The 27,626-nt window shown below is 36.9% G+C and overlaps 1 protein-coding gene and 1 long non-coding RNA gene across 2 annotated transcripts in view; one reads left to right on the forward strand and one right to left on the reverse strand.

The window, feature by feature from the left end:
• Nucleotides 1-1,558: 1,558 nt before the first annotated feature.
• The window catches only part of LOC142663411 (pendrin-like), a 57,965-nt gene continuing 31,897 nt past the window's right edge, over nt 1,559-27,626 (reverse strand). The window contains exons 6-20 of the mRNA XM_075842030.1: nt 26,265-26,417; nt 24,592-24,674; nt 22,647-22,794; nt 22,091-22,204; nt 13,507-13,584; nt 12,217-12,312; nt 11,681-11,787; nt 9,152-9,221; nt 8,974-9,066; nt 7,338-7,433; nt 5,968-6,207; nt 5,810-5,864; nt 3,815-3,960; nt 3,593-3,676; nt 1,559-1,899 (exon numbers count right to left, since the gene is read on the reverse strand). Of these exons, the coding sequence (XP_075698145.1) occupies nt 1,876-1,899; nt 3,593-3,676; nt 3,815-3,960; nt 5,810-5,864; nt 5,968-6,207; nt 7,338-7,433; nt 8,974-9,066; nt 9,152-9,221; nt 11,681-11,787; nt 12,217-12,312; nt 13,507-13,584; nt 22,091-22,204; nt 22,647-22,794; nt 24,592-24,674; nt 26,265-26,417 (1,587 nt within the window). The 3' untranslated portion in view covers nt 1,559-1,875. The remainder of the gene's footprint in view (nt 1,900-3,592; nt 3,677-3,814; nt 3,961-5,809; nt 5,865-5,967; nt 6,208-7,337; nt 7,434-8,973; nt 9,067-9,151; nt 9,222-11,680; nt 11,788-12,216; nt 12,313-13,506; nt 13,585-22,090; nt 22,205-22,646; nt 22,795-24,591; nt 24,675-26,264; nt 26,418-27,626) is intronic.
• Nucleotides 13,196-26,475, forward strand: LOC142663478 (uncharacterized). Its single transcript, XR_012851099.1, has 4 exons — nt 13,196-13,395; nt 13,516-13,595; nt 23,481-23,814; nt 26,259-26,475. It is a non-coding gene; the product is annotated as an uncharacterized LOC142663478 (long non-coding RNA).

A 27,626-nucleotide genomic window follows, 5' to 3' on the forward strand; every position in this document is an offset into this window, starting at 1 on the left:
TTGAGGTGACTTTTTAGAATAAGTTGTAATATGTGTCTGTACAAAGAATAACACTATTTTTGCCCATTATATGACTTGTATATGGCATATTGTTGCAGTTTTCCAGCATACAGGCTCTATCTCTATTTATCAGTTTTTCCTGAGGTAGTGAATGCCACCTAACTGCTATCATGTCTTCTATACATTGCACACATAAAGAAAAGAACATCCTGCTTTCCAATCTCTTTGTAGCACACACACGGAAACAGCAGCAGCAGCATTGAGAATATTATATATGAGCAGTGTAGCTGTGAATCCAGCACTGGGGTGAGATATAACACTTACTAGAAAGTACAAAAGCATCCCTGTGTGTCTCTCTCTCAGCCTCTATGCTCCCACCTCCCCCTCCCTCTCCATAGATTTCTATGGACAGCTGTAACCTAATCCCTCGGTAAGCTGGTCTCGAGGAGACAAATTAAACAGTAAATTTAAAGTGATTAAAAAGTTAGAGGGGGAGGGGGAGAGGAAAGGAGCCTGATAAGAGGAGAAAGTGGCATTTTTCTCCAATAAGATGTTTTACAACGTTTCTTATATTCGCTTGTACCATTTATTTCTGTAAAGTTTGTTGAAAAGTTAGTGACCATTTGTGGATCAGTCCTACTTATGGCACATAGTGGAAACGGTGATGATCATCTCTACGACCTGTAGACCACCATGTGGTTGGTAAAACTTTGCCACACAGCCATAAAAAGAGATTATTGTCATCAGTTATTTATTTTTATAGATGAAAGAATTAGTATTAACAGATCGGTCATTCTAATCTCAGTGATGTCCCGGAGCCAATGATTGATAGTTGCGTATGACATCATTATTTGCATGTAAATACGGGATATCAATTTAGACCTAATACAAAGTGATGAGTACACAGTCAACAATTTTCCTCTGACACTGTGGTCCCAGTATTTTATTTATGGTGGATTAATTCTGCTCATGTCATTTCCTTCTTCAATGTGTTGTTGTCCCGCAACGGAATCAACATGTCCTCAGCTCGGGCAAGAACTGTATCATCATTTGTGTTCGCACCATGAAAGTGGTTGCCTCCTTTTATTGTTATTATCGTCATGTTCCTTCTCTATCTTTCTCTATGTTCTTTTTGCACAATCCCGAAACATCTCTACAACTTGTAATATCCTTATAAAATAAAGGATATCATCTTCAAGTGAACTTGACTAGGACAGGTAGCTATGAACTATAAAAATATTTTAGATGTTTGTTAATTGTGTCCAAATGGACATCCAACCTGGGCTAGAACCTATCGTACAACACGTGTCTAAGCTTGTGTGAGGTATAAATTATAGCCCGACACTTCTACAGTCAATAAGCCTCACCATAAGGGCTCTTGCGTAGGATGGAAGCCTGGCTTTCTGAGGCATCATACCACCTACTGAACTGATCTACTATATCAGGTTGCTGTAGTGTAGTAAAGCAGCATCCGGTTCTGTCATATTGGTTAGCTCGTTTGGCCTAGTTTAGAAACTGAAATGAAATGAAGCAAGCGTATTCTGATTAGTAGGCCAGAAGGACCATACGTAACGACAGCAACGTAACGTCCCTTTGAGGACATCTAAGATGACATGGTTCATATTGACCTGTTCTAGATGTGAATTCACACATCTTATGGTCTCAAAATGACATGACACAAGTCACGAATGATAGGTCTGTACAAAATGTTGGACTGTGAAGCGCTCTGGACCTTCTGGAATGACAAGGCGAATATGGCTTGGTGGGGCTTACTTTGTAGGTCTGATGGTGGTTTCATTATCAGCAAAAGAAAAAAAAAGATATTAAGAGTCCAGATAAGTGATGAATTATTAACAAAAACATTCTTCGTTTTCTTCAGTATGCCAGCGCCCTCATTGCCTGTCAAGTAAACAAGCGCGTTAGTCCACTCGGCCGTCCAACAATAAGGACTTCTTTCGAGGAGATAAAAATACCGAACACATTAAAGACACTACAACCGGTGAAATTGAAGTATGGAAGCCATTGATTTTTTCACATGAGGGTAAATGAAATGGTGGGTCAAATCCTACCCCTCATATAAAGAGTACAAGGGGACAGTTTCCATCTATCCAAAGCAGATACATATTTTGGTGGTGGCGACGGTCAAGCTACTAGAGATTGAGCTCTCTTTTACGCCCCAGCTTTTTCACCAAAGGGCAGCACAATAAATTTACTTTATAGTCATTCTCTCCTTTAATCTTCAGCCCTTGTTCAATGGGTTGTCTATACTAGACAGCACCTTTTAACCCCTTAGTGCCCAGCCTGTTTTAGGCCTTAAAGGGGTTGTCCACTACTGGACAACTGATGACCTATCCACCGTTACGATTACGGTGATACCGAATTTATATGTTTTTTTTTAATGTTTTACTACTTTCGCACAATAAAAACACTTTTTCCGTAAAAGTATTTGTTTCTGTGTCATCATATTCTAAGTGCCATAACTTTTAACTTTTTTCGCCGACAACTTTTATTGCGGGACGACTTGTAGTGTATTTACGGCTTTTTGATCGCTTTTCATTGCATTTTTTGGAAGGCAGGATGAACGGAAAACAGCAATTCTGGCATTGTTTTTTTTTTGTTTTTTTTTACGGCGTTGACCGTGCGCGTTATATAACAATCGTTTTATAGTTAGGGTCGTTATGGACGCGGCGATGCCAATTATGTGTAGTTGTTTAAAAAATTTTCATACTAAAGTATTTATTTTTTACTTGGTATTTTTTATTTATTTCTATTTTCTTAAACTATTTTTTTTTAAAAAAGCATTGGCACCCCGCAATTGCATTTGAGGTGTGCCAATAGGTTGAGAGAGAAAGCACCCTTCCTTCCAAAACCAGTTAGATCCTGCGGTCGCTATTGATCGCGAGATCTAAGAAGTTACACGGGCATGATTGATTCAGATTTCGAACCCGCCTGCTAGACCAGGAGCCTGGCTGTCCATAGACAGCCCGACAGCTGCTCTGACACCCGTTCCGGGCTTATGTAACAGCGTCGCCTTTTCACGGTGCTGTGGTATAAGTAACCTTAATGACCGCTGTGGAAAGGCGTATGGGCAGTCATTTAAGGGGTTAAAATCACTCTATTTCGGCACGTTTGGAAGAGAACATTTGCAGAGAGCATTTGTCAAAAACTCCTCCACAGGGATATGAAAGACAGATCTTGATTTATCGGAAGCATTTGGTTGCAGTTGTTTCACAACCAAGTATTAATCTTAGGGGATATAGCGGATATTTGAATTTTTAAATTTGATATTTGAATTTTTATTTCATTTTGATAAATATAGTGCCTGTATAAAGTTATTTTGGGAGGATTCTAATGCCCGTTGCACACGACTGAGTGCCACTCGGGCCGTCTTTCACGGCATCCGAGTGGCACCGGTTCGTTTTCACGGACCCATTCACTTTAGCGGGTGAATCGGGTCCGTTCCGATCCGTGTAAAGATAGGACATGTCCTATCGTTCCACAGATCCTGGACGGGAAACTGGCCGGCACAAACTGTCTTTGAATATGCGTCTAGACAGAAAAACGGAGTAACCACAACATAAGAATATCCCACCTCGTCTGGTTCTTGTAGATAATTGTATGCTGGATCGATAAGCAGATGTTCTAACGGAGTTTTTGAGTCCTTCATTAGTGAAATCTTGGGCAGAAAAAAACAAAACATTAATTAATTAAGGTAGCGGCTACATGAGGAAATCCATCACGGCTGCCTAGCCCTCAAGGCCGTTATGTCGAATTGCAGATCTTAAAGGGGTTCTCCAGTCCAGACTTTTCATACCTTTTCTAGTAGGGGATCATGTCCAGTTCTGAATTTCTGTATATGTTCTATGTGCAAGACAGCATCATGAACCGTGAGGAAAAAGATATCAGACTTGATGATGTCATCAAAGAAACAACAGTCCTCCAGTTTCTTAAACATGTTATCTGAGGAAAAGATAGATGTGATTATTTCTCGATTCCAGTTCCTCAGACGACCGTGTTGCCGTAATATGATTTCATTCGAGGAGCCAAACCTTCATTAATATATTCCGTAGAAAAGAATGATGAATATTTTTGAGTCCTACTACAACATTTTCCAAGTTTTCGCTGCCATTTCAGGGATTGTGGTAAATGTGATTAGTAACCCAATAGATTTCCATTGCTCGAAACTATTTTGTCGCTATACTGGAACCAGTTATATCTGTGACTTCTCATCAATGGATGATTCGGCCAAATATAAGTTCATTTATGATCTGTAAATATGTTTTCAATGAACAATATGAATTTGTTTCTTTGGAGGGAATGGCTGGGTCAACCTCAACATGACATCCATGAGAAGAGTGGTGAAGGAACAGGAAAGAATGCCAACAAGGAAGCCTTTGTTCTGTAATTTATACTATATGGTCAAAAGTATGTGGACACCTGTTCACATTGGCGCCCTTGCCCATTTAGCCAAAAGAGCATTTGTTAGGTCAGGCATTGATGTTGGACGTGTCTGGCACGCAATTAGTGTTCCGATTCATCCCAAATGTATTAGATTTGGTTGAGGTCTGGTTTCTGTGCAGGCCACTCGAGCTCCTCCACACCAAACTTGTCAAACCATGTCTTTACCAACATTTCTTTGTGCACATGGCCAGGAACAAAAAAGGGCCTTTCCCAAATTTCCTACAAAGTTGGAAGCACTCTTGTCTAAAATGTCTTTGTATGTTGTAGCATTAACATTACTCTTCACTAGAAATAACAGATCTAGCTCAAACCTTGAAAGAAAGCACCAGACCAATATTCCCCCTCCACCAAATTTTACAGTAGTTACTATACATTCCTGTAGGCAGCGATCACCAGGCATTCGCCAAACCCAAGTTTGCCCATCAAATTGTAAAATGTAATTAGCCGCTCCTGAGAACACGTTGCCACTGCTCCGTAGTCCAGTAGTGGTGTGTTTTTCACCACCCCAGTGGGCACTTGGCATTGCGCATAATGATCTTAGGCTTGCGTGAAGCTGCTCAACCATGGAAATCCATTTCAGGAAGCTCTCAAGGCATAGTTCTTATGGTGATGTAACTTCCAGAGGCAGTTTGGAGCCCTTTCTTGGGTGAAGTAACAGAGGATAGCAAATTTTTACGTCAACTTTCGACTATCTAAATGTCTTTCAAACAACCTTGGCCTTGTTTGAAGGCCAAATCAATCCAATACTTAAGATAATCAACCTCAATCCTCAGCTACATGTTTAATTAGCCTGTGGCCCAGGGTTGTGTAGATAGGAAGGGGAAGACTAAAGGTACTTTTACACGGCCTGATGTGGACCATGTAAACGAGCGCCGATCAACCAGACAGCTCGTTGATCGGCGCTCGTTTGCTCTTTTCAGAAGGAGCTATGTATGGGGACGAGCGCTCGTTACTCCGATGGCTCGTCCATATACATTTCTATCATCTCGGCAGCACGTCCCCCTATTTATGCCGACAAAGATAATATTTAAAACGATCAGTCGATGAACGACCGTTTGATCGTTCATCGGCTGATCAATGCCTTGTTTGCACACGAACGACCGTATGCCCGATAATTGGCCCGTGTAATAGGACCTCAATGGAGAGTACACCTCCCTGGCTGGCTGCAGTTTTATCTATTTGGTAACACGTTAATAGAGTTGTCACCATCATTTCTATACCCGATACCTCTCGTGTATGTGTAAACTGTAAAAGAAAACATTGGAAGCACCTTGAGGCCCATCAAGGCCAAATTCCCCAATGAGTGAGTTTAGGCTTTTCCATATACGAGGTGTATTTTTATATTTACCATCACAAGTAGCAATGTACGGTTCTACATCAATCCTCTTGAATTCTTTAAATATCTGTGGGAGATAATAAGTAGATTGAGGTGATCACATTGCAGAGAACATTCTGCCTGTTCTGATAATTAATATCGCAGATAAAATATACATTATATAGCATTACCAGCTTCAGGACCTTCACAGCCACCACATCAAGGAAAGTTATCTGACTAAAATCAAAAATAATGCTGTGGACGGACACTTTCGGGACAGAGACTTTGACGGGCAGCTCGGAGTTCCAGTCTACTTGAATCTCAACTTCCCTTGTTTGAATGCCTTCATTCTCAGGTCCTTGAGGATCCTCAGGGTCATCTTCTGATTCATATCCCAGGTTGTCTTTACCCATTGGACTGATGATACCATTCTTAAAGAGAAACATAATGAGGTGTGTTTTCTTTTTACCGTATGACTGGTCAATCAAAAAATGTATCATTTGAAATTTGTAGAAGCCCTAAGCTTAATTTTGTGGGACCACCACAAATTTTTCCCGACGCCAGCAGGGATCGGGCATGTTGGTTATAAACATATGTGATCCTTTGTTTCCTGCGGACTAAGCACTCAGTCTATCGGAAAGTGCATGTTTATAAGGGAACTAGCTGACAACCGTCTTATGTGTATGGCCAGCATGACCTTTGTGTTCCACTTTAATGATAGACAGAAGGCACAGAAGTGTTACTATGAGAGTTACATACACAGCATTGACGGACATAGAGAACAGAGTGGGAGTAGACAGCATCCTGTATATACTTGTCTCTACGCTTGGTGACCGGTTGGCAAAAGCTGTTCTTCTTAGCCTCCAAAATGGCTGGCAATGATTTCCACTACATACCCTAAAATATCCTCCCCAAAAGTGTGAATGAGTGCCAAACTTATTATATTGAATACTGTATGTTAGGCCCTGTTCAAAAAGTTTTTTGGGCGCTGATTTTGATGCAGAAACGGCGTCGGAATAAGCACCAAAAAACTCCTCAAATCTCCTCCCATTGATTTTAATGCGTTTTTTTTCCAGAGCATTTTTTTGTCTGCTCGCGGTAAAAAAAAAAGCGACATGACCCTTCTTGAGGCGTTTTCCGCCTTGAAAACCCCATTGAAATCAATGAGAGACGGAAAAAGACACTTTGAACAGCCGTGGCGGTTTTTGACACTTTTTTGCTGTGGTTCTTGGCAAAAACCGCTCACGTTTTTTTTTCCTTTGCCTCTTGAAGAAAGAGCCATCTCAAACTGCCTAAAAAAACTGCCTCACAAACCGCGTAAAAAAAATCTAGTGTGTTACAAAACCACTTAGAAAAAACCGGAGCTGATTTTTCCAGGCCTGCAAAAAACGCAGTGTGAACTGACCCGAAAAGGAACATCCTGTGTACAGCGCTATGGAATATGATGACAATAAATAATAAGAAACATTTACTTATATATCGGCCGAGAGTTGTCACAAGACTAAATAAAGGGCAACAAAAGGATAAAAAAAGAGGAGAAATCCTTTAAATACGGACTCACCTTTGTAGTTTTCAACTGTCCTTTCTTTATAAGTTTATGGATCTTTCCCAAGGCTTTTGTCCTTTTTGTAAAAACTCTGACAGAATCAAACCCGACCTTCAAAGGAAGAAATGTTTAGCATTAAAATAAATCGTATAATATAATGGGGTCCCTTATAAGGGACCTCCATTTATCAGCTGGAGCAGAGAGTGGCTACAAAGAGTGTCTCTTGCTCCGGAGGACTCCCGCATTACACAGGGAACCCATTGATTTCAATGGGCACCATGTAACCCCTTAATGACCGGCCTATCTTAGACCTTAATGACCAATCTATTTTTTACGTTTTTCCTTCGTCCCATTCGAAGATCTATATATTTTTTTATTTTTGCGTCGACAACGCTGTATAAGGTCTTCTTTTTTACAGGACAAGTTGTATTTTTTAATAGCACCATTTTGGGGTAAATATAGTCTATTAATTAACTTTTATTGACATAGAAAAAAAAAGCAATTTCGCCAATTTTTTTGCATCCTAAATTTATCTTGTTTACCGTGTGGTATAAATAACACAATAACTTTATTCAGCGGGTCGTTACGATTGCAACGACACCAAATTCATCTAGTTTTCTTATGTTTTACTACTTTTACACAGTGAAAACACCTCTTTTTCAAAATTATTTGTTTTTGTGTCTCCATATTTGAAGATCCATAACTTTTTTTTTTACACCGACGCAGCTGTATGAGGGCTTTTTTTGTGTGGGATGACCGGTAGTTTTAATTGGTACTATTTTGGAGTAGATTCGACTTTTTGATCACTTTTTTTAAGGCAGGATTCCCAGAAAATTTTTGCATTGTTGCTTATTTGATTTTTTACGGCGTTCACCAAGCCGATTAAATAATTTAATAACTTTATAGTTTGGGTCGTTATGGACGCGGCGATACCAAATATGTGTAACTTTTCTACTATTTTTTTAATAATAAGGGGAAAAAGTGGGGTTTTCATTTTTATACTTTGGATTTTTATTTATTATTAACTTTATCAAACTTTTTTCTTACTTTTTTTACTAGTCCCACTAGGGAACTTCACTATGCGATCACGTGATCGCTTTTATAATACTGTAATACACTATAATAGTGAATTACTTGCCTGTCAGTGTAAAACGGACAGGCATCTGCTAGGTCATGCTTCTGGCATGTCCTAGCAGGCATTAACTAGAGGCAGACCTGGGGGCCTTTATTAGGCCCCTGGCTGCCATAGAAGACACCGGCACCCTGCGATCTCATCGCAGGGTGCCGGTGGGGTGAGAGAGGGAGCCCCCTCGCTCCAAAACCACTCAGATGCGGCGCATCTGAGGGGTTAAACGGGCAAGATCGATACTTTTTTTGATCTCACCCTTTCGAGCAGGGCTGCTCCCAGACCACAGCTACCTTCGGAGATTTAAAGCCCGTTAATGGCCGCCGTAAAAACACTAATGGACGGTCACTAACGGGGTAATGCTTAATTTCACCTGTGGCGGCGCTGTAGGGAAAATAAACACTAGCTGCCAAGTTCCCGGGCGGATTACAGCTGATGGAGGTCCAAGTAGCAGGACACCATTTCTAACAAAGTGGATTGTATAAAATGGACAAATTCTTTAAAGCACAATGACGTTTTACTCACAATTTTTTTAATGCCGTTCTTCAGTCCTTCTATATTTCCATAGAAAATGCCACTGGAGAAGCGGACAATTTTCACGCCATCTGGCTCGACAAGCTGTAATGAACAATTTGTTAAAGTTTTGTCATTTTTAGAGATGATCTGTATTTGATAAAAATATGTTGGGATATGAAACGCCTACATTTTTGTAAATTTTCACATCTTTGTAGAGATCGGTGTTTTCAACATTCCCAAGAGAACAGCAGGAAGGGCTAAAAATGAGACATATAGAAAATATATTGGTCAGTTATTTGTTTTAGTTAATCATATCCCCCCCCGATATATATACATACACTCGTAGATTTTTTTGTTACATTTTTTAGTAAGAATTACTATTAGAATGATGCACGAACAACAAGTTTTGACAGAGCTACACAAAATCATTCCAAGAAATACAACCCTAAAACCCACCCGTAATACGCGAGTAAAGAGAGAAAAAAAAAACAAATGAAAGAAGTCCTGTGGGGACCAAAAAGTATTATCAGTGTAGTCCCTGCAATATGTGATACACTCGCTAATATACATTCCTGTCCCCCGTCGCGCTGATTCTAAGATTTTCATAGATTTTTTTAGCGCTGGCGCGGGTCGGAAATCTAGTTGCACAGTCTTTCCTTCATGACGATACGACTCTTCATCATGTGACCGACCCCACTGTATTCTATGTAATCCCTGTACTACTGCTACTGCTTGTACATAAAAGTACAGCGGGTCCGGTAAAATGACGAAGAGTAATGTCGTCATGAAGAAAGACTGCAACTAGACATCCGGTCCCCCGCCAGCGCTAAAAAAAAGCTATGAAAATCTCAGAATCAGAGCGACGGGGACCGAAATGTATATTAGCGAGTGTATCACATACTGCAGGGACTACACTGATAATAGTTTTCGGTCCCCACATAACCCCTTTAAGAACTCTGGAGTATAGTATAGCCCATCATTTATCATTAACTGTGACACTCGATATGCAAAATTTTACGAAACAATCATAGTGCCGCTATAGACATTTTCCCAGTTTACCGCCACATTCAAACCCAATTCCCTAGCCCATCTATTCTTACTCTTGTGAACATGCATTCTATAATAATTATTCTATAATTTTGTACAGAGCAGATATCCAACCTTTCCTTTTGGTCTGACTACTCAAATGTAATTAATTATTTTTTATTTTTTTTAAAACGTGAAAAACTTGTGCATAGTGCAGATACCCATATCCTTCCCTTTGAGGTACTTAGTAAGACTTTAAGTTTTCATCTACAAAAAGAGTAATATTAGATTGGCACCATAAATTATGGTCAATATCAGTCCTAAAAATAGGTATGAAAAAATTAATCATCAGGGGAAGACATACAAAAAGTTGCACTCCCTCAATATTCTTCGTAATATGCCATATTATGTATTTCAACTTGTAAATTAAAATATAGCGTTATTCCTCATGTACACACATATGACAGCTTATTTTGAAAAAATTCACCCGTAACGACAGGTACGCTTTAATTGTTCCTGGCCATTATATGACTTGTATTCTGCATTATTTAGCAGTTTTTCCATCTGCAGACTCTACCTCTAATTCTCAGCAGTCTCGGAGCTAGTGGGCGGAGACTAACTGCTATCATGTCTTCTATAAACTACACACAAAGAAGGGACACATCCTGCTCTCCTGTCTCTATCTGTCACACATATAGAAGCAGTAACATGGAGGATTTTATACAGCAGTAATTAGCAGTGTAGCTGTGAATCCAGCACTGTTGTGAGATGTAACACTTACTAGAAAGCTGCTGCAGCATCTGTGTCTCTCTGCCTCTCTCTAGCTCTGCTCCACTACACCTAGTGGTCTAGAAAGTTTCAGGGGCTAATATCAAATATGTAAGGTGGTAAATTGGTTCATAGTAATATCTATGGTGCTCTAGGGTGGTTATGGGTTATTCCTAGAGTATCTGGAGGTCTAGGATAGGTTAGGGGCATAATACCTAATATTCCTGGGTGTTTAGGAGGGTGGAGGGGTTAGTATTGTATGGGTTGGTGTAGGCCAGTAACTTTATCTAATCTAATACATTTCTAAATTCTGTTGTGATAATTTTTTTAATAAACCTTGATGATGGCTGGAGCTCTTTTTTTCCTGTAAGAACTCCACATCAGTTGATTCTCTTTGCACAGCCATAGGCTATATTCACACAGGGCGGATACACTGTGAAAAAAGTAAACAGAGTATCTGCTCTAGTCCCCGCAGGGAATTCAGTTAAAAAAAAGTGCACCAAATTGTGGTGCAGTTTTACGGGCATAATGTCTGCTGCGGCCCGGCCTCCTGGGATGACGCTTCATCCCATGTGAACACTGGACGCAGGAGCATAGACAACTGGGTAAGTATAGTTTTTTTCTTTCTGAGTTGCTATTTTTGCGGCGGAATCAGCTTTTCCTCTTGTGGTCGGGCATTCCATAATTTAGCTGCTCTAACTGTAAAGAACCCTTTCCTATATTGAAAGAATTTAATTATTCAACTCTGTAACTGTGTGGCTATTCCGAGCACTGCCGCACCTGATTGTCATTCTCAACCTCTGTACCCCAAAGAAGCTGCTATGTCTATAGTTACACCCATGCTTAAATTCAATGAAGTTGCCTGACATAATGGGAATTTAAAAAAAAAGCTTCTAAATTTTGAGTCATTCATTGTACTTACAACTGTACACGCAGAACAACAGTCAGTAGCCCAAACACCAGACCGGCCAGTAACCCCAAATCCAGGCCTAGGATAATCGCTGCGATACATGTAAATACCCAGATAACCTGTAAAACAAACAGTCATAGTATGAGGAGAGGGGTGGTCCGGGCACAGGACATTGTTTATATAGATGGACTATCCACAGGACAGCTCATCAGTATATAATCGGTGGGGGTCCGACAACAGGACCACGCACCGATCATGCGTTCCGGCTACCTCTGGGTATCGGTTGTTATGCAGGGTATGCAGTGCTCGGTCCTGGAAGCAGAAGGCTTCGTACACTGTATAGCGGCAGAACTTCAACTCTGCTCCTATTCACTTGAATACTGCACAGCACGGCCGCTATACTGTGACCGGAACCATCTGCTTCCGGCACAGACATCCGGTGCACGGAGGCAGCCGGATCAGCTGATCGGTGCGGGTTCCAGGTGTCAGACCCGCACCGATCATATACTGATGACCTATCCTTTAAATAACAAGCAAATGACACTTACCGAATCCCACTTGTTTTCTCTCCAAAGTCTGGGCACATCACGAACCTGCCAGAACATGCCTTTCAGATTGGCTATGCAAATAGCGGCCAGAACAGACTTTCAACGGAAAAAAAAAAGACAATGGGTTATCAGGCAGGCAAATAATCCTTTCCAAAAAGGAGAAGATCATCTTCAAATGGAAATGACAAATGGAAAGGGACATGTTAAACATGAGCATATCCTTTTACACTATTTTACGTATGTGATCAATCGGGCATCATAATAACTTGAGGCAATGAAGGGCTTTAATATTTGCATAGGGTATTTATAGAATAATGAGTAGAGTACTGGGAGTCTCTACTATTAGCTATACCACCCAACATTTGAATCCCCATTTGCGTGACATTTTGCTGACAGTGAAGGGGGTGAGGGATGCCAACAGATCAGGAAAGCAGAGGGAAAAGGAACAATTGCAAACAGGACATAAAGCTACTGTGTATTAGCTGTGACAGGGAAAGGGCGGCTTATCTAATAAACTGAGCCAGGCAGCCGGCCTCTTCATCACGTCACTGACACAAAGAGAGGGAAGGGATGATTTCCCTACAACCTGAGGACTTGTCGGCACGTCACAGCTAAGGGTAAGGTTTCCAAAGTGAAAGTACATTAGTAAGTGTCTCCATTTTACATTTTCTAAACATTAAACAACCCTTTTAAGTGGTCAATGACCTATTAAAAAAAACCACAACCTATTGTGGGTACTAAATAATAATAAGATCTGTCAAAAGGAGCACTTAACCTAAATTCAAAAATTTGTACGACATTTATTTGGAAACAGTCAGCAATTAAGTCACCCTGGGGGTAGACATTTTTCTGGACTTCCTGTCAGTCATTCCATTAAAGAAGGGTAAGATAGATTTTCAAAATATCTATCAATTAATTTAATAGGTTTACATAAGCGACTTAATAATAATAATGTCCTTTGCTTAATGTTCTAGGAAAGCCCCTCCAAAAACAGGTCACATGATTGCTCACCCACTGTTTAATTCCTTGATCTGTGACATTTTGTAATTTGATTACATGATTCTTCTCCGGTCAGCGTTGTGAGATCGCCCAGTTTTCAGATGCGGCGCAAACACACAACAATGCAACAAGGATACGGGGCAGACCGTTTTTTTTGGGGGAGCAGATAACCCCTTTATGGTTAGTGTTCCTTTAACATAAATCTGATAACATATTGTGATATCTACATCGTCTTCTACTAAATACCAAACATAGCAAATATATTATTATACCACCTTATTATTCTATTACCTTCTGCAGCGATTCCAAGAGCCGTCCTAATGCCACTATTGCAATCAGTACAACCGAGGCTGAAATCAAGCTGGCAAACTGGAAAGAAGGTAAAACCGAAATATTCTTACTAACCAATGCAATGTGATCTGTCACTTTAAAGCAGTATTATAGTAGTTATAGTCTTGTATATAGGAGCAGTATTATAGTAGTTATATTCTTGTATATAGGGGGCAGTATTATAGTAGTTATATTCTTGTATATAGGGGGCAGTATTATAGTAGTTATATTCTTGTATATAGGGGCAGTATTATAGTAGTTATAGTCTTGTATATAGGGGGCAGTATTATAGTAGTTATAGTCTTGTATATAGGAGCAGTATTATAGTGGTTATATTCTTGTATATAGGGGGTAGTATTATAGTAGTTATATTCTTGTATATAGGGGCAGTATTATAGCAGTTATATTCTTGTATATAGGGAGCAGTATTATAGTAGTTATATTCTTGTATATAGGGGGCAGTATTATAGTAGTTATATTCTTGTATATAGGGGGCAGTATTATAGTAGTTATATTCTTGTATATAGGAGGCAGTATTATAGTAGTTATATTCTTGTATATAGGGGCACTATTATAGTAGTTATATTCTTGTATATAGGAGCAGTATTATAGTAGTTATATTCTTGTATATAGGGAGCAGTATTATAGTAGTTATATTCTTGTATATAGGGGGCAGTATTATAGTAGTTATATTCTTGTATATAGGGGGCAGTATTATAGTAGTTATATTCTTGTATATAGGGGCAGTATTATAGTAGTTATATTCTTGTATATAGGAGGCAGTATTATAGTAGTTATATTCTTGTATATAGGAGAAGTATTATAGTAGTTATATTCTTGTATATAGGGGCAGTATTATAGTAATTATATTCTTGTATATAGGGGCAGTATTATAGTAATTATATTCTTGTATATAGGAGCAGTATTATCGTAGTTATATTCTTGTATATAGGGGCAGTATTATAGTAGTTATATTCTTGTATACAGGAGGCAGTATTATAGTAGTTATATTCTTGTATATAGGGGCAGTATTATAGTAGTTATATTCTTGTATATAGGGGCAGTATTATAATAGTTATATTCTTGTATATAGGAGCAGTATTATAGTAGTTATATTCTTGTATATAGGGAGCAGTATTATAGTAGTTATATTCTTGCATATAGGAGCAGTATTATAGTAGTTATATTCTTGCATATAGGGGCAGTATTATAGTAGTTATATTCTTGTATATAGGGAGCAGTATTATAGTAGTTATATTCTTGTATATAGGGGCAGTATTATAGTAGTTATATTCTTGTATATAGGAGCAGTATTATAGTAGTTATATTCTTGTATATAGGGGCAGTATTATAGTAGTTATATTCTTGTATATAGGGGGCAGTATTATAGTAGTTATATTCTTGTATATAGGGAGCAGTATTATAGTAGTAATATTCTTGTATATAGGGGGCAGTATTATAGTAGTTATATTCTTGTATATAGGGGCAGTATTATAGTAGTTATATTCTTGTATATAGGGGCAGTATTATAGTAGGTATATTCTTGTGTATAGGAGCAGTATTATAGTAGTTATATTCTTGTATATAGGAGCAGTATTATAGTAGTTATATTCTTGTATATAGGAGCAATATCATAGTAGTTATATTCTTGTATATAGGAGCAATATTATAGTAGTTATATTCTTGTATATAGGAGCAGTATTATAGTAGTTATATTCTTGTATATAGGAGCAGAATCATAGTAGTTATATTCTTGTATATAGGAGCAGTATTATAGTAGTTATATTCTTGTATATAGGAGCAGTATTATAGTAGTTATATTCTTGTATATAAGGGGCAGTATCATAGTAGTTATATTCTTGTATATAAGGGCAGTATCATAGTAGTTATATTCTTGTATATAAGGGCAGTATCATAGTAGTTATATTCTTGTATATAGGAGCAGTATTATAGTAGTTATATTCTTGTATATAGGAGGCAGTATTATAGTAGTTATAGTCTTGTATATAGGGGCAGTATTATAGTAGTTATATTCTTGTATATAGGGAGCAGTATTATAGTAGTTATATTCTTGTATATAGGAGGCAGTATTATAGTATTTATATTCTTGTATATAGGGGCAGTATTATAGTAGTTATATTCTTGTATATAGGGGCAGTATTAGAGTAGTTATATTCTTGTATATAGAGGGCAGTATTATAGTAGTTATATTCTTGTATATAGGGGGCAGTATTATAGTAGTTATATTCTTGTATATAAGAGCAGTATTATAGTAGTTATATTATTGTATATAGGAGCAGTATTATAGTAGTTATATTCTTGTATATAGGAGCAGTATTATAGTAGTTATATTCTTGTATATAGGGGCAGTATTATAGTAGTTATACTCTTGTATATAGGAGCAGTATTATAATAGTTATATTCTTGTATATAGGAGCAGTATTATAGTAGTTATATTCCTGTATATAGGGAGCAGTATTATAGTAGTTATATTCCTGTATATAGGGAGCAGTATTATAGTAATTATATTCTTGTATATTGGAGCAGTATTATAGTAGTTATATTCTTGTATATAGAAGCAGTATTATAGTAGGTATTTTCCTGTATATAGGGAGCAGTATTATAGTAGTTATATTCTTGTATATATGGGCAATATTATAGTAGTTATATTCTTGTATATAGGAGAAGTATTATAGTAATTATATTCTTGTATATAGGAGCAGTATTATAGTAGTTATATTCCTGTATATAGGGAGCAGTATTATAGTAGTTATGTTCCTGTATATAGGGAGCAGTATTATAGTAGTTATATTCTTGTATATAGGAGCAGTATTATAGTAGTTATATTCTTGTATATAGGAGCAGTATTATAGTAATTATATTCTTGTTTATAGGAGCCGTATTATAGTAGTTATATTCTTGTATATAGGAGCAGTATTATAGTAGTTATATTCTTGTATATAGGGGGCAGTATTATAGTAATTATATTCTTGTATATAGGAGCAGTATTATAGTAGTTATATTCTTGTATATAGAAGCAGTATTATAGTAGTTATTTTACTGTATATAGGGAGCAGTATTATAGTAGTTATATTCTTGTATATAGGGGGCAGTATTATAGTAATTATATTCTTGTATATAGGAGCAGTATTATAGTAATTATATTCTTGTTTATAGGAGCGGTATTATAGTAGTTATATTCCTGTATATAGGAGCAGTATTATAGTAGTTATATTCTTGTATATAGGAGCAGTATTATAGTAGTTATATTCTTGTATATAGGAGCAGTATTATAGTAGTTATATTCTTGTATATAGGAGCAGTATTATAATAGTTATATTCTTGTATATAGGAACAGTATTATAGTAGTTATATTCTTGTATATATAGGGGCAGTATTATAGTAGTTATATTCTTGTATATAGGGGCAGTATTATAGTAGTTATATTCTTGTATATAGGGAGCAGTATTATAGTAGTTATATTCTTGTATGTAGGTGGCAGTATTATAGTAGTTATATTCTTGTATATAGGAGCAGTATTATAGTAATTATATTCTTGTATATAGGAGCAGTATTATAGCAGTTATATTCTTGTATATAGGAGCAGTATTATAGTAGTTATATTCTTGTATATAGGGGCAGTATTATAGTAGTTATACTCTTGTATATAGGAGCAGTATTATAATAGTTATATTCTTGTATATAGGAGCAGTATTATAGTAGTTATATTCCTGTATATAGGGAGCAGTATTATAGTAGTTATATTCCTGTATATAGGGAGCAGTATTATAGTAATTATATTCTTGTATATTGGAGCAGTATTATAGTAGTTATATTCTTGTATATAGAAGCAGTATTATAGTAGGTATTTTCCTGTATATAGGGAGCAGTATTATAGTAGTTATATTCTTGTATATATGGGCAATATTATAGTAGTTATATTCTTGTATATAGGAGAAGTAGTATAGTAATTATATTCTTGTATATAGGAGCAGTATTATAGTAGTTATATTCCTGTATATAGGGAGCAGTATTATAGTAGTTATGTTCCTGTATATAGGGAGCAGTATTATAGTAGTTATATTATTGTATATAGGAGCAGTATTATAGTAGTTATATTCTTGTATATAGGAGCAGTATTATAGTAATTATATTCTTGTTTATAGGAGCGGTATTATAGTAGTTATATTCCTGTATGTAGGAGCAGTATTATAGTAGTTATATTCTTGTATATAGGAGCAGTATTATAGTAGTTATATTCTTGTATATAGGAGCAGTATTATAGTAGTTATATTCTTGTATATAGGAGCAGTATTATAATAGTTATATTCTTGTATATAGGAACAGTATTATAGTAGTTATATTCTTGTATATATAGGGGCAGTATTATAGTAGTTATATTCTTGTATATAGGGGCAGTATTATAGTAGTTATATTCTTGTATATAGGGAGCAGTATTATAGTAGTTATATTCTTGTATGTAGGTGGCAGTATTATAGTAGTTATATTCTTGTATATAGGAGCAGTATTATAGTAATTATATTCTTGTATATAGGAGCAGTATTATAGCAGTTATATTCTTGTATATAGGAGCAGTATTATAGTAGTTATATTCTTGTATATAGGGGCAGTATTATAGTAGTTATACTCTTGTATATAGGAGCAGTATTATAATAGTTATATTCTTGTATATAGGAGCAGTATTATAGTAGTTATATTCCTGTATATAGGGAGCAGTATTATAGTAGTTATATTCCTGTATATAGGGAGCAGTATTATAGTAATTATATTCTTGTATATTGGAGCAGTATTATAGTAGTTATATTCTTGTATATAGAAGCAGTATTATAGTAGGTATTTTCCTGTATATAGGGAGCAGTATTATAGTAGTTATATTCTTGTATATATGGGCAATATTATAGTAGTTATATTCTTGTATATAGGAGAAGTAGTATAGTAATTATATTCTTGTATATAGGAGCAGTATTATAGTAGTTATATTCCTGTATATAGGGAGCAGTATTATAGTAGTTATGTTCCTGTATATAGGGAGCAGTATTATAGTAGTTATATTATTGTATATAGGAGCAGTATTATAGTAGTTATATTCTTGTATATAGGAGCAGTATTATAGTAATTATATTCTTGTTTATAGGAGCCGTATTATAGTAGTTATATTCTTGTATATAGGAGCAGTATTATAGTAGTTATATTCTTGTATATAGGATCAGTATTATAGTAGTTATATTCTTGTATATAGAGGCCAGTATTATAGTAGTTATATTCTTGTATACAGGGGGCAGTATTATAGTAGTTTCATTCTTGTATATAGGAGCAGTATTATAATAGTTATATTCTTATATATAGGAGCAGTATTATAGTAGTTATATTCTTGTATATATAGGGGCAGTATTATAGTAGTTATATTCTTGTATATAGGAGCAGTATTATAGTAGTTATATTCTTGTATATAGGGGTCAGTATTATAGTAGTTATATTCTTGTATATAGGAGCAGTATTATAGTAGTTATATTCCTGTATATAGGGGCAGTATTATAGTAGTTATATTCTTGTATATAGGGAGCAGTATTATAGTAGTTATATTCTTGTATGTAGGTGGCAGTATTATAGTAGTTATATTCTTGTATATAGAGGGAAGTATTATAGTAGTTATATTCTTGTATATAGGAGCAGTATTATAGTAATTATATTCTTGTATATAGGAGCAGTATTATAGCAGTTATATTCTTGTATATAGGAGCAGTATTATAGTAGTTATATTCTTGTATATAGGAGCAGTATTATAGTAGTTATATTCTTGTATATAGGAGCAGCATTATAGTAATTATATTCTTGTATATAGGAGCAGTATTATAGTAGTTATATTCTTGTATATAGGGATCAGTATTATAGTAGTTATATTCATGTTTATAGGGAGCAGTATTATAGTAGCTATATTGTTGTATATAGGGGGCAGTATTATAGTAGCTATATTGTTGTATATAGGGGGCAGTATTATAGTCGTTATATTCTTGTATATAGGAGCAGTATTATAGTAGTTATATTCTTGTATATAGGGGCAGTATAATAGTAGTTATATTCTTGTATATAGGAGCAGTATTATAGTAGTTATATTCTTGTATATAGGATCAGTATTATAGTAGTTATATTCTTGTATATAGGAGCAGTATTATAGTAGTTATATGCATGTATATAGGGAGCAGTATTATAGTAGTTATATTCTTGTATATAGGGGCAGTATTATAGTCGTTATATTCTTGTATATAGGAGCAGTATTATAGTAGTTATATTCTTGTATATAGGGGCAGTATTATAGTAGTTATATTCTTGTATATAGGAGCAGTATTATAGTAGTTATATTCTTGTATATAGGATCAGTATTATAGTAGTTATATTCTTGTATATAGGAGCAGTATTATAGTAGTTATATTCTTGTATATAGGAGGCAGTATTATAGTAGTTATATTCTTGTATATAGGGGCAGTATTATAGTAATTATATTCTTGTATATAGGAGCAGTATTATCGTAGTTATATTCTTGTATATAGGGGCAGTATTATAGTAGTTATATTCTTGTATACAGGAGGCAGTATTATAGTAGTTATATTCTTGTATATAGGGGCAGTATTATAGTAGTTATATTCTTGTATATGGAGGGAAGTATTATAGTAGTTATATTCTTGTATATAGGAGCAGTATTATAGTAATTATATTCTTGTATATAGGAGCAGTATTATAGCAGTTATATTCTTGTATATAGGAGCAGTATTATAGTAGTTATATTCTTGTATATAGGAGCATTATTATAGTAGTTATATTCTTGTATATAGGGGCAGTATTATAATAGTTATATTCTTGTATATAGAGGGCAGTATTATAGTAGTTATATTCTTGTATACAGGGGGCAGTATTATAGTAGTTTCATTCTTGTATATAGGAGCAGTATTATAATAGTTATATTCTTATATATAGGAGCAGTATTATAGTAGTTATATTCTTGTATATATAGGGGCAGTATTATAGTAGTTATATTCTTGTATATAGGGGCAGTATTATAGTAGTTATATTCTTGTATATAGGGGGCAGTATTATAGTAGTTATATTCTTGTATATAGGAGCAGTATTATAGTAGTTATATTCTTGTATATAGGAGCAGTATTATAGTAGTTATATTCTTGTATATAGGGGTCAGTATTATAGTAGTTATATTCTTGTATATAGGAGCAGTATTATAGTAGTTATATTCCTGTATATAGGGGCAGTATTATAGTAGTTATATTCTTGTATATAGGGAGCAGTATTATAGTAGTTATATTCTTGTATGTAGGTGGCAGTATTATAGTAGTTATATTCTTGTATATAGAGGGAAGTATTATAGTAGTTATATTCTTGTATATAGGAGCAGTATTATAGTAATTATATTCTTGTATATAGGAGCAGTATTATAGCAGTTATATTCTTGTATATAGGAGCAGTATTATAGTAGTTATATTCTTGTATATAGGAGCAGTATTATAGTAGTTATATTCTTGTATATAGGAGCAGCATTATAGTAATTATATTCTTGTATATAGGAGCAGTATTATAGTAGTTATATTCTTGTATATAGGGATCAGTATTATAGTAGTTATATTCATGTTTATAGGGAGCAGTATTATAGTAGCTATATTGTTGTATATAGGGGGCAGTATTATAGTAGCTATATTGTTGTATATAGGGGGCAGTATTATAGTCGTTATATTCTTGTATATAGGAGCAGTATTATAGTAGTTATATTCTTTTATATAGGGGCAGTATTATAGTAGTTATATTCTTGTATATAGGAGCAGTATTATAGTAGTTATATTCTTGTATATAGGATCAGTATTATAGTAGTTATATTCTTGTATATAGGAGCAGTATTATAGTAGTTATATTCTTGTATATAGGAGGCAGTATTATAGTAGTTATATTCTTGTATATAGGGGCAGTATTATAGTAATTATATTCTTGTATATAGGAGCAGTATTATCGTAGTTATATTCTTGTATATAGGGGCAGTATTATAGTAGTTATATTCTTGTATACAGGAGGCAGTATTATAGTAGTTATATTCTTGTATATAGGGGCAGTATTATAGTAGTTATATTCTTGTATATAGGGGCAGTATTATAGTAGTTATATTCTTGTATATAGGGGCAGTATTATAATAGTTATATTCTTGTATATAGGAGCAGTATTATAGTAGTTATATTCTTGTATATAGGGGCAGTATTATAGTAGTTATATTCTTGTATGCAGGGTCAGTATTATAGTAGTTATATTCTTGTACATAGGAGCAGTATTTTATTCTGCAGCGTGTGGATGAGATTTGTTCTGTCTCATCCACCCTGCTGCTACTGTTATAAGCTGCGGATTTTCCACAATGAAATCCGTTGCCGAAAATCTGTAGCTGATCCGCTAAGTGTGAACATACCCTAAAGGTGGACATATAGCGTGTCCACAGTTCATCACTTTGATAAGGTTATGTTACATGGTAATCTACCTGGGTTTGTCCACCAGTGCCCTCCTGAATTGCTGTTCGTGAGAGAGCAGTACTGGCACAGAAGCAGGAGAAGAAGCCTGCAAACAAATTGCTAGCTCCATATGCGATGAATTCCTGTTATAACAAAGCATAATGTATTTACCACCAGTGTATACGCCACAGCTATAAAGGGGGGAAATAGACACTTTAACAGATTTAACATAAGGCACAATAACCCCACCTCCACCCTTCATAAGTCATAGTATTCAAACGGAGCCTAAGGATACCCGTACACATAGCGGTTGTATGCCGCATTTCTAAAAATGTGCAATAAAATTTTACGTGTTACAGAAAGTGCAACAAAATTTCACCTATCGGCACCACTCATCAGCGGAAATCTGTGAAAACTGTGAGATTTCCAGCAACTGAAATAGGTTTGAGGTCTCTGAGGAGCGTCACGGCCCATTAATTTGCTGTTAGTCTGATCCACCACATTGTATTTCTGACACAAATACTATTAGATCTTGACTACCCCTGCCCACCAAGATATCCCTCCTCATCATATGTAAAAATATACCTGGTTCCCATCTACAGGATAGTTGTGTTTGGTTCCATAGACTTTTGCCACAGACACAGCTACAGCATATGCAACTATTCCGATGGAAAATGCCGAGCCGATCATCGAAGCAAACATGCTTATATCTGGAGATATGGGTTTTATGAACCTGAAAAGGATGAAGATTTAGATGGTCACATCACATTTATACAGTCATCAACTTAACCTTAGGCCTTTTTACACCGGCCAATGATCGGGCAAACAAACGTTCACATGATCGCTGGTTCCCGATAATTGATCTGTGTAAACAGATCAACGATCAGTCGATGAACGAGCAAACGCTCGTTATTTGACTGATCGCATCTTTTATGCAGCACTAAATATTATCGTTGTCGGCGACACGTCTCACTGTATAAACAACCGTGTGCTGCCAACATGATGAAAATTTATGGGGACAAGCAGTCGTAGTAATGATCGCTCATCCCCACACATAGCTCCTTGTGAAAGGAGTAAATGAGCGCCGATCAAGCTGATCGTTGATTGACGCTTGTTTTTACAGTCCATATTGGCCCGTGTAAAAGTACCCTTACACAGTACTTTAGTACGAGAGGTTATTATTCAAGATTGCAGGGACTCTAATCCATGCTGCTGTTTCATAAATGTTATCTTGGACCTAAACTGTAACACTTGCTCTGGATATTATTTCTTAGTGCCAAGATGGGTTGTTAATTCTTTCCTTCACAGAATTGAAGGGATTTGTCCTCGACCAAGTGTTTGACCCTCACAAGCGTTTCAATAACCTGTGAATATATGAAGCTTTGACTTGACATCTTTCTCCCATTTTCCTGCCTACAGGCTCTCTGTAAATGTTCACAAATATCGTCAGTCCCCAAAAAATCCTCTAGTGTAAAACAGTGAATAGAAGGAGAGGAGGGAGATGCAGGTGCATTTTATTAATAGCTTTACAAGAGGGCGAAGAAGAGGAGCTGGAGGAGACGTCTCCGAACACACAGCACAGGTCTTATATCACACCAGGAAGCGCCTGCCGACTCAGTTATATCGAGAAGGTTCATTTACGGAAAACGGCAGCAGGAGGGTAAAAATATGCAAAATCTTCAGGTCACATGCAAGATTTCTGGCTTCACTGCATCTAATTCACATCTGCCGGTGTAATAATTTGTGGTCATAGGTACGCTTGAATGATAAGATATGTTATTAAAGGGCATGTAGATGTTTTTATCAGGTCTCCCGCTCTTGTGAAGCCGCCATATCCGTACATTTAATGGACAGCCATGTATGCCTAAACGAGTCTTCCCCCGGCCATACCAGCTGGGGTGAGAAAAGTCCGGATTGCGGCTTCATTTTCAAAAAGGGTTTTCATTGTGAGACAAAGGCGGCATATTGCTGGGTTACTCCACCAATGTCCAATCGGTGTGGATCAGAATGCTCTGATCTCCTCTGATCGCTGGAACGTAGTGGCAGCGGTGCTATGTAAGCATTGTGCTTGCTCCAGAGGCTGCATTGTTAGATATAGTGGTCGAGGCAGGCGGAGTAGACAGGAGATAAAGTAACACAATGCTTTCTCAGCAATGCTTCCACTTCCTTCTAGGATCACAGTAGTCATATGATATATTTTTGCACTGTATCTAATGACCCAAAAATAATATGTTTTATGCTATTGTTCAGTCTGACGTGGCCAAGTGAAATAGTCCTTAGTGACCAAGTGAAATAGTCCTTAGTGACCAAGTGGGATGGTTTCCAGCACGCATTAATCCAGTATTGTATTGTCTGATCCCTAGTGACCCAATGGCATTGTGTCCAATGGTTATTGGTGGTCCACTGAAGAAGTTTGCCGACCAGTAGGTTCTTACCACCGGTCTCCATGATCACATTGTGTTAAAAAGCAGCGAAAAGGTTTTGTTGGAAATATATTTTACTCAACAATATGAGAAATGTTATGACTCACCCGCTGGGGATGCTCTTCACAATTCCAGAATTATATTTCTGTTCAAAATTTACTGCATAAGATATTCCTGTAGCTACTATTGTCTAAAATTCAATTTAAAAAAAAAGTGATATTTTATTGTATTTCTCTCTTCAGATGTACCAGAGACTAGATTTAATTAGATATTTACAGTACATTTTTGTTTTTCTTTTTTACATTAACGTCTTTTCGCACCATGATTTAAATGAACACTCCAGGAAAAACTGGTACACCTAGTGCAGGGCCTGAGGGTGCGGGACGAGAACCCTATTAGCTGTCCTTTGAGGCATGCACCCCACCACTAGGCTTAACAGTGTATTCGTTTGACCTTGAGTGTTACTATAAAGCGTAGCTCCAATTATAAAACAACTTTCCATAAATCAATAGTACAAGCAAATATAAGAAACTTTGTAATTATTAGAGAAAAATTAATCTCTCTCTACTTATCAGGTGCCTATCCTCTGCCCCTTCCCATTGTATTAACTATTTACTCATTCAGAATTCACTTATAGAACATCCACTGAGAAATCAAGCAACAGCTGCCCATATAAGTCCATGGAGAGGGATGGAGGAAGGAGACATAATAAGGCTGGGTTCACATGTCGTGGTTAAAACGCACCAAAACCACACCATTTTACCACGATTTCTTGGAAATTGCAGCAAAATCTGGTTGCGATGGGAAAACCCAGCCCATCAGTCTCCTATATGCAGAATACAGACAAGATCCATCATAGAGCAGGAAGGAGCATTGTAGCTGAGAATCCAGCAGTGAAGTAAGATATAACACTTACTAGAAGAATCATAGAGGAGATTATACAGCAGTAGGAACAGTGCAGATGTAAACCTAGCACTGGAGTGAGACAGTAACTCTTACCAGAAGTTGCAGCAATATGGAGGAGATTATACAGCAGACAGTAGCAGTGTAGCTGAGAATCCAGCACTGGATGATATATAACATGTACTAGAAGCAGCATAGAATAGAATATACAGCAGTCCAGAGCATTGTCGCTGTAAATCCAGCACTGGGGTAAAACAGTTACATTTATCAGAAGCTGCAGTGTCTGTGTCTTTTTCTCACTCTGCCCCCTCCTCCTTCTCCCTACTCCCCTCTTTATAGACTTCTATGGGCAGTGTCTGTGTCTTTCTCTTGCTGCTCCCTCCTCCTGCTCTCCCTTCCCCTCTCCATAGACTTCTATGGGCAGGGTGTTTGTACGTCTCTCTTCCTGCTCCCCCTCCCGTCTCCATAGAGATCTATGGGGAGCATCTGGGTGTCTATTTGCAGCTGCTCCCTCTTCCTCTCTGTATAGATTTATATTGGCAGCTGTAACTTCATCTCTTAGTGAAGCTTAGAAGCCATCTCCTCTCTGCTCTACGGATTCTGTGAGTGTGAGTGAATTCTTATCGAGTAAACAGTTAAGAAAACAGGTGGGGCCACTGATAAGTGGAGAAAAAGGCATTTTTCTAAAATAAGATATATTTCAACGTTTTTTTTACATTCGCTTGTACTTTTGATTTATATACATATCAGGCTTTACAAATGTTGCCCCTCTATGAGGCGCCATGTATGTTGTTTTTTTTTACTTGGGATCTTCAATAACTATAATATATCACAATTACTTTTCAGACAATTTTTTTGGATGTCATTTCAGACTTACCACAATAATTTCTATTGGAATCGGCACTCTGAGCTTATGCTTGAATCTTTCATTGACTTCCTTTACCGCCACACATACGAAAAAGGCCAGCAATCCAGCAACAAGGTCACAGATGTTGGTCTTAGCAATGTTGCGGAAGATATCAATAATTGTCTAAAACACAAAAAAATTGACGTTAAAGGAAATAAACATGTCATTTGTATAATACAAATGGAATAGTTTCCAATTTAGTGAGTGATATAGTAATAAACACGGCTGCCCTGCGGGCTCTGGTCCCACTGGTACAAGACACGGTTTTATTGTGAAACGGGCCTTAGCATGTGTGTTTAATATAGGGAACAGTAAATTGGTTCACAATTATAGATTTACTAAGATGCCTGTAACATCTATTGCTGGGAAGGTTTTCCACCAGATTTTGGAACTTGGCTGCCGAGATGCCTAACCATTCAGCTCCAACAGCATTTGTAATTCCTCATTTCTCCTGGGGTGGCGCTGCAGAGGAATTATTCACTTAACAGGTGATCTTGTCGATTAAAGCTGATCACTGAGGGATACCATGTGATCAGCTTATTTTGAGGACATTAGTTTGTTCATGGGGGGCATGCTTAAAGGTTAAGGGCCTGTTCACATCACCGTTTGCTTTCCGTTCCGGCGTTCCGTCGGAGGTTTCCATCGGGTAAACCCCGCAACGGAAAGTGAAAGTGCAGCTTCCGTTTCAGTCACCATTGATCTCAATGGTGACGGAAACATCGCTAATGGTTTCCGTTCGTCACCATTCCGGCAGGTTTCCGGTTTTCCGACGGAATCAATATCACAGTCGACTACGCTATTGATTCTGTCGGAAAACCGGAAACCTGCCAGAATGGTGACAAACGGAAACCATTAGCGATGTTTCCGTCACCATTGAGATCAATGGTGACTGAAACGGAAGCTGTGCTTTCACTTTCCGTTGCGGGGTTCACCCGACGGAAACCTCCGACGGAACCCCGGAACGGAAATGAACGGTGATGTGAACAGGCCCTAACTAAACTTTTTAAAAACTTTTGACATTTCATAGTGACATGTCAGAAGTTTTGATCGTTGGGGGTCTGAGCACTGAGATCCCCACTGATCGCTAAAATGAAGTGGCAGAAGCGCTCGGGTAAGCCCTGTGCCGCTTAGTTTCTGATCGGCTTTCAGAGGAAAGCCGAGTGAGCGGTGTACGGACTCATAGACTTTCTATTGAAGCCATACCGAGGAAAAATGAAAAAAGGCAATCAGAAACTAAGCTGCACAGCGCTCGTCTGAGCGCTTCTGACACTTTGTTTTAGTGATAGATGGGGGTCTGAATGCTAAGACCCCCACTGATCACATACATAAGCA

This window comes from Rhinoderma darwinii, chromosome 11 (assembly GCF_050947455.1).
Source record: "Rhinoderma darwinii isolate aRhiDar2 chromosome 11, aRhiDar2.hap1, whole genome shotgun sequence".
Taxonomy (NCBI): domain Eukaryota; kingdom Metazoa; phylum Chordata; class Amphibia; order Anura; family Rhinodermatidae; genus Rhinoderma; species Rhinoderma darwinii.